The sequence below is a fragment of the Uranotaenia lowii genome, chromosome 2, assembly GCF_029784155.1.
Source record: "Uranotaenia lowii strain MFRU-FL chromosome 2, ASM2978415v1, whole genome shotgun sequence".
Taxonomy (NCBI): domain Eukaryota; kingdom Metazoa; phylum Arthropoda; class Insecta; order Diptera; family Culicidae; genus Uranotaenia; species Uranotaenia lowii.
The window spans coordinates 121,536,192-121,548,798 of record NC_073692.1 but is presented as its reverse complement, the minus strand read 5'-3'; the positions used below and the strand labels follow the sequence as shown (position 1 = coordinate 121,548,798).

Genomic DNA, 12,607 nt, shown 5'->3' with positions numbered 1-12,607 from the left:
AACCCCTCGTTTTCCCCTTACCGACTTAAGTTCAGACATTTTCTCTTAACAATTCAAGGTCAAACCCCTCTGCTTAGCGCCTCCAGTTGTCCTTTATCCATTGATACGTGTCCCAATCAATACTATGATACTATGGATCCGATGATTCCCAACAAAGAAGATGGAAAAACAATTCCGTTTCTTGCCATGTCCACTTTAGAAGGAATAAACCTCTCCTCCTTATTATTTACACTCAACAAATCAAGATCTGTCTTATCCTTTAAATGAGTTGAGGTCCGCTTCACCAATCGAGATGTGTCTCAATTAACACTTAATGAATGTTTTCCGTTGAAGAAGGGAGTATTTCTGGACTCTTTTTTCTACGATGAACATTTTTGAAGAGGCAACATACCCCGTAACCGATGCGTTAAGTTCGAGTTTTGTAAGATCGGATGTCGTTCTTTCAAAACTCTTCTGTTGATAGACAATACTCCATGTTAACACTTTATCAGCAAAAATAGCTCTAAGCTTAAAATTAATCATCGAAGAACTACTTTCTCTAGCATAAACATTCTAAAAAGGAAAAAAAAATATTTAAAAACAAAGCAAACAATTTTTGGTACCTTGAAGGTAAAAGAAAGAAATGCATTGACACATTTTTCCAGTAAACATTGTTTCACGATCAAATTTTATAAATTTTACAAACATTCATAAATAACAGCACATCTATCTTAGTGAACACTGATCTAATTCTACATTTTCTTCCACCTTTTTTTAGCTGCAAAAAGAAACACTACCCAGCCAAGCTGCCCAGCACCTCGATTGTGATCGTGTTCCACAACGAAGCCTGGAGCACGTTGCTGCGCACGATCTGGAGCGTGATTAACCGATCGCCCCGGCCGCTGCTGAAGGAAATTATCCTGGTGGACGATGCCAGCGAGCGGGAACACCTGGGCCAGCAGCTGGAGGATTACGTGCGGACGTTGCCGGTGAGCACTTACGTGCTGCGAACCGGAAAGCGTTCCGGGTTGATCCGGGCCCGGTTACTCGGTGCCAAACACGTCAAGGTGAGTACATTTACTTATACTAGATTTGAGGTCAAGGTATTCATTTGAGGATTTTTGTATTTTTGTTTTATTTTTAATTCTACTGAGAAATTTTGCACGCCTCGTCGTAATCATTCAACAACCAATGTTTCACTGATCGTTCAAAGTTAGTTAAAGAACATGGTTTTCCACAGTTGGGAATGTCAATTTGCACCGGAACTTTAGTAGATGTTGTTGGATAATAGATTATTCGTACCTCCATATCGTTGCCCAAGGTTTCATACAGCTCGAAAACAACTGTTGCTCCGTATTCGGCTCGTTTCTTAACCAATGACTCTAAACCGAGGGTGTTGCACAAATTTGATAGTGCAGCATCATGAGCCGAGTAGAAAAATAGGGATCTGTTGGGCGAAAGAGTTCCGTCTCGCTTGGCTTTCAGTTTTTCAACAAGATCCTTCAGTATGGCTCCACCACGAATTTTTTTCAGCTCGTCTGTTGCAGAAAATGTCAATAGATAACCTTGGCTGAACTCTGATGCTTGTTCCGGAAATATTTTAGCTGCCCAATGGGGAAGGTAAAGGCCGTTCTCGTGCTGGATTTGTAGTGCATCACAAATCTCAAACAGTCTATTAAATGTAGGGATCGAGGTATTAGTTTGCTCCGAAATATAATCCTTCAATGCCATTCCTTTGCGATGCCATTCCGCAAATTCAGCTGTCGGAGATTCCAACAACACTTGTCTGACGGCGTCCAGTTTAGGGCAATTTCTACGTTGTCCGAGGATCTGTGTGTGCAGTAACATGTGATTAGCAAATCACCTTAAAAGAGGAAATGCTATCCTTTGGATACTTACTATATCGTCTTCAAAACTTAAGACCTCCAAAGGAACCGGTTGCCATCCAATAGATAGATTCGCATTCTTCGGTGGTTGGTAGAACGAAGCCATCAAACTTTGAGCGGATAAAACGCATCTTTCAGATGCACTGCTTACCACCAGGGTTGTGTTTTTGGTGTACATACCATGGTCAGGCAACAGGATTCCATACCGGCTGCGCAGGCTTTTGCCCAATTCGTACATATGCTGGATGCCTTTCTGTGAGGGAAGAGTTAATAGAAAACTGTTGAAGTCTTTCGAATTGAAGGGTGTTGTGAATATCTAGGAGTTTGTGAGCAAATATTTGACAGTTTGTTTAAAACATCGTTTGAAAAACGGTTGGCAGAAATGTTTAGTTCTCTATTAAAAATAGGAATTTCAATCAAATATAATTATAAATTTTTCGAATTTTTCGTTCAAAGCTACAAAGATTAAGACAGGATAGTCTACGATACTCTTCCAGAGTTTCAATCTGCGTTGTTTATAAGAAGATCATGAATAGAGTGATTCTTTAATTAAAGTAGGAATCATGGCAAAATTTGACTAACAGTTGAGAGTGGTCTTTGATATGTTACTCTGAATCAGTATAAATCTCCGACATGGACCGAATAAGTATCAAAACCTTTATTTTTTACAATCGCTTGAATACGAAAACTAGCATTATTGAGTTTAATAAAAGCTGTGAATATCTTCTAATATATAAAGATGAGCTGGATCACCTCCCATAAAGGGTGATACGGTCAAAATTTGGTCAATATCAACTTGCCGTATTTCTTTCATTTTTGCATTTAAAAAACCTGAACACCCCTCATTTTGAAGGTGTGTGTATGTAGAATGTTGCTCCTATTTTGATTTTGGAATTCACTCTTCAGTTGTCAAAATGCCGTCCAAGGAAAAAGAGCAGCGTATCAAAATTTTGCTCGCGCATCGCGAAAATCGGAGCTACTCGCACGCAAAGCTGGCAAAATCGCTAAAAGTTGCCAAATCAATCGTTACAAATGTAATTAAAGTGTTTGGGGAACGATTGTCGACAGCCAGGAAGTCTGGATCGGGGGGAAATCGAAAACCGGAAGCCGCTGAGACGACAAAGAGAGTTGCCGGTACACGACGATGCTGACGAAGTTTGACTGCGTGGTAATGGACGACGAAACCTACGTCAAAGCCGACTACAAGCAGCTTCCGGGACAGGAGTTTTATACGGCAAAATGAAGGGGAAAGGTAGCAGATATTTTCAAGCACATGAAACTGTCAAAGTTCGCGAAGAAATATCTGGTTTGGCAAGCCATCTGTACCTGTGGCTTGAAAAGCAGCATTTTCATAGCTTCCGGGACTGTCAACCAAGAAATTTACAAGAAAGAGTGTTTGAATAAACGTCTGCTGCCTTTCCTGAAGAAACACCGTTGTTCCGTACTGTTTTGGCCAGATTTGGCATCTTGCCATTACGGTAAAAAGGCCATGGAGTGATACGCCGCCGACAACGTGCAGGTGGTTCCCAAGGACAAGAACCCTCCCAACACGCCAGAGCTCCGCTCAATTGATAAATACTGGGCTATTGTCAAGCGGAACCTAAAGAAGACCAAAAAAAACTGCTAAGAACGAGCAGCAGTTCAAGGCAAACTGGCTTTCTGCGGCGAAGAAGGTGGACAAGGTGGCTGCACAAAATCTGATGGCAGGGGTTAAGCGTAAGGCCCGGCAATTCGGATTTGGAAAAGCGGAAGCCTAACTGAATATTTATCCTGGATTTTATAATAATTAAACTTGAACAAATAATTTAATTTGATTTTACAAATAAACGATTAAACCGATTTACACGCGTTTTCCCTTGACCAAATTTTGACCGCATCACCCTTTAATTTGAACATTCACTAAAAGTAGGTTCAAATGCCTTTCTAATATTGATTTTTGTTATAAGCAAGCCACACCCTTTCATACAATAAATTGCAAAATATCGTGACAAATCACTTTTTGTGTACCGGTCCTTACACTGGCAGCTAAGGTTGTTAGCACAATTCCCTCATCAATTTTAGACATCGACACGCTCAAGATTTAGGCAGACATCATCTGTTCTACATGGTACTTATGCTAGTGACCCGTACTAGCATACTTCTAAAGTCAGTAAAAAAAACAAAACCAAAACTGAATTTGCTGTACGGTTAAGCTATGATTCAGAGGTACCTGTTGTACCTATGTTTACCTTCCACTGAAAAAAAGGCTCCTAAAATAAAGAAAAAAAAACAGAAGTGTACAGAGCAGTAATTCAAAATCACAAACAAATTTAGCTAATATTGGTATTGTTTTTAAACAGATTTTGAAAGTTATACTAAAATTCATGAATTTAGGTTGATTTTGGAAAAAAATCTTTATCCGTTTCATTACAATCTATGTTTATTTCAATTATCTGAAATTTAGCTTAAGAAATAAAAAAGTAAACAGATTAGACCACTTTTTCAACCGATCATTTTTATATTTAAAACCCTCTTTCTGGCCACCATAATAGACTGACATCCCTTTACATACTGTTTATGTGATTATGGAGGTGCTTAGGGGGATAGAGTGACCAGATAGATCCAAACGGAAAAAAACTATCACTAAAAATCGACAAAGTTGAAGCATTTTGAGGTAGTCGCATTTTATGTAGAGTGTCTGTCCCGGGATTTGCTGGGCGGGAATTCCCGGGAATTAGAAAAGTTCGGGAATTCCTGATTCCCGGGAATCGTAGTTTCATTCCCGGGAATTCCCGACATGTATGAAATTATTTCTCTGGAAAAGCCTGAAAGCCTCCGGAATCATTCTTATTGTTCTTTTTGAAAATGTAGTCATACAATACTCATTGAAAATATTCCGATTCCTGGGGCAGTATGTATTTTGCAGCCGTTTGGTGCAATTTTTTTTATTCAAATAGATTAGTTTAAAAAGATTATATGTAATTTCACGTCGTATTTATTAAACGAAAACCAACAACAGTTCGAAAAATATATGAAAAATCGCACAGCAGGTAGACAGATTGTGTTTTCTCGAAAGTAACATTTATGCACTTGTTTCCCTTGGGCTTTGAAAGCCAGATGAACTTCAAAACCTCAAAATGAATAAACATCGTTCTTTTCATATGAAGAGCAAATATGTAAAGGGTTCAGCAAAACGAAAAATGGTTAGAATGATCAAACAAATAAAAAAAAAAATATCAACCCCTAATTGCATGGTCGAATTCTTTATTTGAGATCGTTAAACTGTTTTTAATCTATCATTGTTGAAAACAGTTCGATTTATTTGATTAAAAATATTATGAAGTGTATATTTTGAAAATTATAGGTTTGTATGCACGAAAGGTTCGATAAACTATGTATATTTGAATCTAAATGCATATATTTTACATATTTTGAATATTTCCCGGGATCTCGGGAATTCCCGGGAAACAGGCCACCAGATTTCCCGATTCCCGGGAACGAGAAAGTGGCCGGGAAATGGACACTCTAATTTTATGTTTAAAAAAACAAAAATATTGGGTCTTGCAATTCTGTACACAGAATTTAATAATGACATTCGACTGATAATAATTTAATCTTTAAAATAAGGGTCTCAACTCATTTATTGCTTCTACGGTTTCTGCGATATTCACAAAATAAAAGAAATTTTTTGAGAAAAATCAAATTTTTAAAATTGAGGGGGTTGGAGTGGAGTGGTTCAATTTTGAATTTTTTATATTAACATTACTCCATTACCATTACACTAGACTGATTTCTGGACAAATGGAAGAGGGTCGATACATTTTCATGGTCACTTGGTTTTTTTTTCCTACATGGATATGCTTCATGCCATATTAAATATTTTTTATCCTTTTTAAGGTTTTCCGGCTCAGGTATATGATGAAATCTGAGAAAAAGATAGGCACAATTTTCTCGCTTGTTTGGATAATGTGCCGCTATTGGGCCTACCCCTTTTCTGATACTTGATAGCACACTTCCCACATCAATTTTCGACATTGACAAACTTTCCATCCGAGAAGTAGGCAGACATCACCTGTTCTAGTTGGTACTACTATTGTTATTGGCCCGTACTATCATACTCCTAACATCGATTTTTGTCATCCACAAGTCACACTCTTCATTCGAGGGTTCGCAAGATTAGTTAAAAATTGAAAAATCAGAAAGAAGCTTCTACTAGCTTACTCCTATCACTATTTTTTGCCATCACACTCTCCCTTCAAATTTTCGCAAATAAGGACGCCTTTTACATAAGTAGAATTAGATACAAACACTTTTGAAGCAGATGCACATTCAAAAACTTCTTCCGAAAGACAGAGTGCGACTGAAATTTTGGTTTATTGTCAAAATTTCAATCGTATGAAAAGCCCAGCCAAAATTAAAGATATTTATAAAAATGTACTAAGCTCGTCCTTCTCAGTCATTCTAGCAACTGAGACTAGCTGGGATGAAAGCGTTCGCAGTGAAGAAATTTTTGGAAGTGCATATAACGTATTCAGAGACGATAGAAATTTTCATTTGTCTCAGAAGAAGTCAGGTGGCGGAGTTCTTATAGCCATTTCTAATAGCTTTAATTCTGAAATAATTCCAACCCAAAAAGTCAATAAATTTGAGCAGGCATGGGTGAAGGCACACATAGCAGGTGAAACACACGTGTTTGCCTCAGTGTATTTTTCACCAGACCATGCTCATAAAAACACTTATGAAAAATTCCTCATCACTGCAGAAGAAGAGGTTATATCCCATCTATCTGCTGAGGTCAAAATTCATATCTATGGGGATTTCAATCAACGCCACGCTGACTTCATCGAGGACTCTGAAAATGAAAGCATACTGCTCCCAGTCGTTGGGGACAATGAAACTTTGCAGTTCATTTTTGACACAATTTCTAATTTGGGATTGAATCAAATTAATTACATTAAAAACCAGCAAAACTGCTATTTGGACCTTTTACTAATAAACATTTATGAAGATTTTTGCGTAATTGAAGCGCAAAACCCTTTATGGAAAAACGAGGCTTTCATACGGCAATTGAATATTCCATATTTATACATGAACATCAAAGACCCAACGACTGCGAATATGAAGAAGTCTTTGAATACCAATCTGCAAATTATGAAAACATTAAGAATAGATTAAACAGTGTCAATGGGCAAGAAATTTTTAGGAATGAAGGAAATGTCGAAACTGCTGCTGACTTCTTTTACAAAATTTATTTGGAATTATATCACATGAAACATTGAAGAAAAGAAGACGTCACCGAAACTCTTAAAGTCCTGGTTTGGTTCAACAGACAAATCATAAACCTAAAGAATCGGAAACAAAAAGCACATAAATTTTACAAAAAGCACAATACTTATGAAAATTTTGCATCGTATTTGAACTTATGCGATCAACTGAACTTGGCCATTAGCAATGCACTTGAAGAATACAATGCAAAAACTGAACTTGAAATAAAGACTTGTCCAAAACAAAGTTGAAAATTGGGAATTTTCCGTCAAAAATGCACCTTGACGAACATATCGGTGGTAACTCGGAGCAAATTTGCAATCTTTTTGCAAATTTCTTTCAAGAAATTTATACGACATTTAATGAAGAAGATCGTGATCGCGATTATTTTTATTTTTTCCCAGAATTCTCAAGGGACATTAGCATTAATCAAGTTCATGTGCAGGATATTCTGCAAGGATTAAAAATCTAGACCAGTGGTTTTCAAACTTTTTTCACTCAGCGCCCCCTTTTGCAGAATTTTTGAGCTCAACGCCACCCTGAGCAAATTTTCAGAAAATCTATTGAAAAAATGAAAATTGGGATAGTTAAAAAGCCATTAGCTTTTGGCTTGATGTTGTTGTAAGGCTTAACTCAAAATTTATTCAAATTTATATGAGACCCTCAGAGCCAAAAGGGCATTATTAGTGTGAAAATGGTCGATTTTGATTTAATAACGTCAATCGATTCTTATATTTCGAACTATATTTCATGATTTTTCAGATTTTTAGAATTTTATTTGCATACTATTTTATTCGAAAGAAAACTACATTTTTTTTTGAAAAATATATGGTAAATTACCAAACACAACAAATTAGAAGCGTGTTTTCTCGAAATTTGCTTTTATTCGCTTTTAGTACGTACCCGAGCCGGACAAATCCGAGATATTTTATCTAAGAACCTGTCAAAATCCGGGCATTTCAATTCAAAATTGTCGACCACAAACCCGGATAATATCCAGGTAAATTTTCTCAAACCTTAGGAATTTCTTAACAAAACATCAAGTAAAAAAAAACTTGAGAAAAAAATTTTTTCGTCATAAAGTTTTTATTCAGGCATTCAAAAAACTTTTCATGATTATTTCCTTAAAATTTGCTCAAACAATTCTTTTTAGAAGCATAAATAAAAACTTTCAAAACACAATTTGATTTTATTTAGTTTGTTTTGGCAAATCTGGCTACCTTATCGTACACCCATTTGGTTCCAATGGCCTCATATTGCTTCAAACCTCCATACTTAATTCTATGTAAAGTTTCCTGGACACTTACTTAAACTGATTAATAAGTTTGATATCAAATCATATATCTTAAATTTTGGTAAACAATATTTTCTATTTACCATTAATTTGCATTAGTGCTGAAAACTTAATTACATTATTGAACACAAATACTGTAAAGCCGTAATAACGTGAAAATAGTATTACTTCTTGATATCTGAATTTGAGTCCTGTTCAAAGTTATGCAGCATTCACGGGTCTTAAAGTTTAAATAAGATTCTAATAACTGAATCCAGGCAATGTTCGTGATAACCACAAAGATTAAAAGTTTATCCATGGCACAATTGGTTTTTTGCATTGATTTTAATCGAGATGAACAATTAAGAACTTAAAATAAAAATTCTCTAATCTAAAATAATTCTTACACAATTTCTTTTTAAAAAAATCCATCACTAAATCACAGATAACCACTTTGAATACAGTTTTTTTCAAAGGTATTTTCTGTTTATCAGATTTTTGGAGACAATACATTTTAAAGATTATCAAGCATTGCCATCTAAAATTATTCTTGTTTTAGTATAACCCAAAATATTCTTACCAAACAAGATCAACACGTAGAGCGTATACAAAATCAGTGACAATTTAAAAAAAATCTTTTAGCTACATTAAAAAATAATTATTGAGATACTGGAGCAAAAAATTTTCTTGCAGCTTTGTGAAATCATAAATATTTTAGTCTTCAACCTGATGTCTAGTTTTGTAACGTAATTTCATTTTTTGCATGGAACTTAATCGTTGTTATTCCAAATCTATGTTGTTTCGTGATTTGTGTAAATTTGGATTACGACCTCACTGCCCACCTGAGCCTTTCCAACGCCCCTCAAATTTCAACATTGAGCTCACCGCCCCCCTGGAAGCTCTCATCGCCCCCAAGTGGGCGATAGGGACCACTTTGAAAACCACTGATCTAGACGCTTCGAAAGGTACAGGACCAGACGAAATTCCTCCTGTATTCATGAAAAGTTTGGCAATGGCAATGACAGCTCCATTGTTTTGGCTTTTCAATATGTCATTGGAATCAGGAAATTTTCCTCAAATTTGGAAAAGTTCATTTTTAGTGCCTATATTCAAATCTGGTCGAAAGTCTGACATTCGAAATTCTTTCGGAATAGCCATCATGTCTTGCATTCCCAAGCTTTTTCAAGCAATTATAAACGAAACATTATTTTCCCGAATTAAGAACCGAACTCAACTAATTTAATTGAATTTATAGACTTTTCATTGAATGCAATGAATAATGGCAACCATGTGGATGCTCTTTATACAGACTTAAGTAAGGCATTTGATCGCATAGACATACCAATGCTTCTTTTCAAATTACAAAAATTTGAAATAAAATATAAACTCCGGAAATGGCTTGAATCATACCTAACGAATCACCAACAAATAATAAATTTCAATGGAAAGAAATCGCTCCCTATTCAAGTCACTTCAGGAGTTCCGCAAGGATCTCATTTAGGACCCCTACTTTTCATACTTTATGTAAAAGACATTTCCTTTATTCTCAAAAATCTCAAAATGCTCATTAATGCCGACGACATGAAGCTCTATTTGGAAACAAGAAATTAAGAAGACATCAGCATATTCCAGAATGAAATTTACATTTTCTTCCTGTGGTGCATAAAAAACCTTCTGAAGCTCAATGTAAAAAAATCAATTTAATTTCATTTAGCAGAAAAAGAACAACACCAAACATCACAATTACATTAGGAGATCCGAATGTAGAAAAATGTGAACGAGTCAGGGATTTAGGAATTATCTCAGACTCTAAACTTACTTTCACAGACCATTACAATACTATCATCCATAGAGCAAATAATATGCTGGGCTTTATTATGCGCTTTTGCTTTAATTTTCAAGACCCATACACAATAAAAACACTATACATTGCCTATGTAAGGTCTTTACTGGAATATTGCAGGTCTTTACTGGAATATTGGCGTTGTCAATTTCACACGAAGAAAGAATAAAATCAGTACAAAAGCAATTTCTACCATATGCCCTTCGTAAATTAGGTTGAACATCATTTTCACTTCCATCATATGAAGCACGCTGAATGCTCATTGACATTCAAACTCTAAAAGAACGCCGCGAATATGCAATGGTTTCATTTGTAAATGATATCGTTTCGCAGCGTATAGACTCAAAAGAATATCTATCAAAATTCAACTTTTAGGCACCTTCTCGGCAATTTCGAAATCGAAATTTATTTTTCATTAATCACTATCGCATAAACTACGCGAAAAATGGGCCGATTTTTTAACTACATTACCTTAGACAAACACCATAAATGTGTTATTGTGTTTATTATGTTGACAGAACATGTCAACAATAAGAAAATAATAAAAGTAGCATAAAATATTTAAAAATAACAAAAAAGATAAATTATAATAGTTTCACAGAAAATTTTTATAAATTTACAACTTTGTGTATTAAAAACTTAAGCTGTTAGAAATGATTATTATAAAACTATAAAACATAATCCAAAGAAGGTTAAAATTGATTTAATAAAAAAAAAACTAAGATAACACTCCAGAATCAATTAAACTGAAAAATCTTTTCTTTATTTTGGATAATATCCCTTTGTTTAATTACATACAAACAATTGATATTGAAAACAAGTTGTGAACTATAAGAATCACACGTTGACATTCGCAATAACTTATTTAATTTTTCTTTTTCACATAATTTGTAGAAGATGAATTCTTCGTATTGTATTTTGCCACTGTGAGACTTGCAAAGTGTATATGTATGCTAATTTAGGGGGTTTCGGCTTCTCAGTCAGTTCAAATATAATTGGATTTTTCTGATGATGGCCATTATCATGGACCAAAACATTGGACATTGAGTAAATGTACTGTTTTTAATAATATTTCAACTAACTGAGAAGTCTAAACGTCCTAAATTAGACTACATTCAATACATGTTCCTCCATACTCCTATTTAAAGTATTCAAGTATTAAAATAAACTAATACACAGTTTTTTTTTGTAAACTGTCCACAATAAACTAACACAAGTTATTTTCTAAGTTAAAATCCTTACTGGTTGCAATGCGACATAGCCCCCGATCCACGGGTAATCCTTGTGTGGATCCGTAGGATAAGTCGTTATCGGGCTTCGGTCTCCATGTCGGAACATGAGGATTGCCATCTGGAGGGACCGCAACGACCCACTGCTGAATGATGAAGCAGCGTCACACCATGACGGCGCCGACGACGTCAAACTCAGGAACAATAAACACACCACAAACTTGACCATGCTCACTAATCCGTTTCCACCAATATGACTAAACTATGACAGCACCCGGAGACAGCTTAAATACGTGTACCAATTTGTCCGATAAGCTGTTGGGTTGAGTGAATCATTAATGAATTTTCTGAAATTTCTGCTGACAAGTTAACCGACAGGGCGTCTGCAACTGTTTACCATCTGTGTTTATTTACATTTCGGTATTGAATGATGCACATGTTATCACGATTCTGTTACAGTGACATACAAGCTTCTTCAAAATCGTATAGCAACAAATGTTTGAAAGCTGATTCAAATTGATTTAGAGAGCAGGGCGCTGGACAATTAGGGATCACCATTTTCATAGGATTTCTATCTGCGGGCTGTCGAAAACGATACATCCTCACTTCGAGATCATTCCGAAACATTTTGTTCTGGTGAAGTTCGAACACAATCGCTGAGCCACATTCGGGTCGCTTGACTAGATGCTCTCTCATTTCCATGCTGTTCAACAGACTAACCTGAGTTAGATCATGACCCGAATAGATCATAATGTTTTGATTTTTTCGAGCGAAACCATCTCGTTTGTCTTTCATCCTCGTTACAAATTCAGCCAACAATGAGCCACCTCGTATATGTTTCAATTCCTGGGTCCCTGTGAATGATTTCATGAACATCATCATGAAAGTTCGAGCTTTTCGTGGGAATAATCCCTCAGACCAGGAGGGTAGCTTCAATCCTAAAACGTGTAACGTTTCCAGCGTATCCAAAGTGATACCAAGATCATAAAATCGATCAATCGGTGATCCAATCTTTTTAGACACATAATCCATCAGAACTTTTCCTTCCCGGACCCAACGCTCGAACTCCGGAGTAGGATGTACCAGCAACTCCTGGCGCTGAAGCTTATCCTTCGGGCAGGTTTTGTTCTGAAGTAGCAACTGTAAAAATAAG

At 35.9% G+C, this 12,607-nt stretch overlaps 2 protein-coding genes across 7 annotated transcripts in view; one reads left to right on the top strand and one right to left on the bottom strand.

The window, feature by feature from the left end:
- LOC129745322 (polypeptide N-acetylgalactosaminyltransferase 5) overlaps window positions 1-12,607 on the top strand; it is a 361,703-nt gene that overhangs the window by 283,368 nt on the left and 65,728 nt on the right. For all 5 annotated transcript variants that reach the window (XM_055738319.1, XM_055738318.1, XM_055738323.1 and 2 more), the window contains exon 5: window positions 758-1,046. In XM_055738319.1, coding sequence (XP_055594294.1) covers window positions 758-1,046 — 289 coding nt within the window. The remainder of the gene's footprint in view (window positions 1-757; window positions 1,047-12,607) is intronic.
- Window positions 646-12,607, bottom strand: part of LOC129745325 (lysosomal acid phosphatase-like) — a 30,029-nt gene continuing 18,067 nt past the window's right edge. The window contains exons 3-5 of one of the 2 annotated variants that reach the window (XM_055738325.1): window positions 11,468-12,594; window positions 1,879-2,118; window positions 646-1,809 (exon numbers count right to left, since the gene is read on the bottom strand). In XM_055738325.1, coding sequence (XP_055594300.1) covers window positions 1,126-1,809; window positions 1,879-2,118; window positions 11,468-11,683 — 1,140 coding nt within the window. In that variant the 5' untranslated portion in view covers window positions 11,684-12,594 and the 3' untranslated portion in view covers window positions 646-1,125. Of the gene's footprint in view, window positions 1,810-1,878; window positions 2,119-11,467; window positions 12,595-12,607 lie in introns of those variants that run through there. The other variant, XM_055738326.1, reaches the window with a different exon arrangement.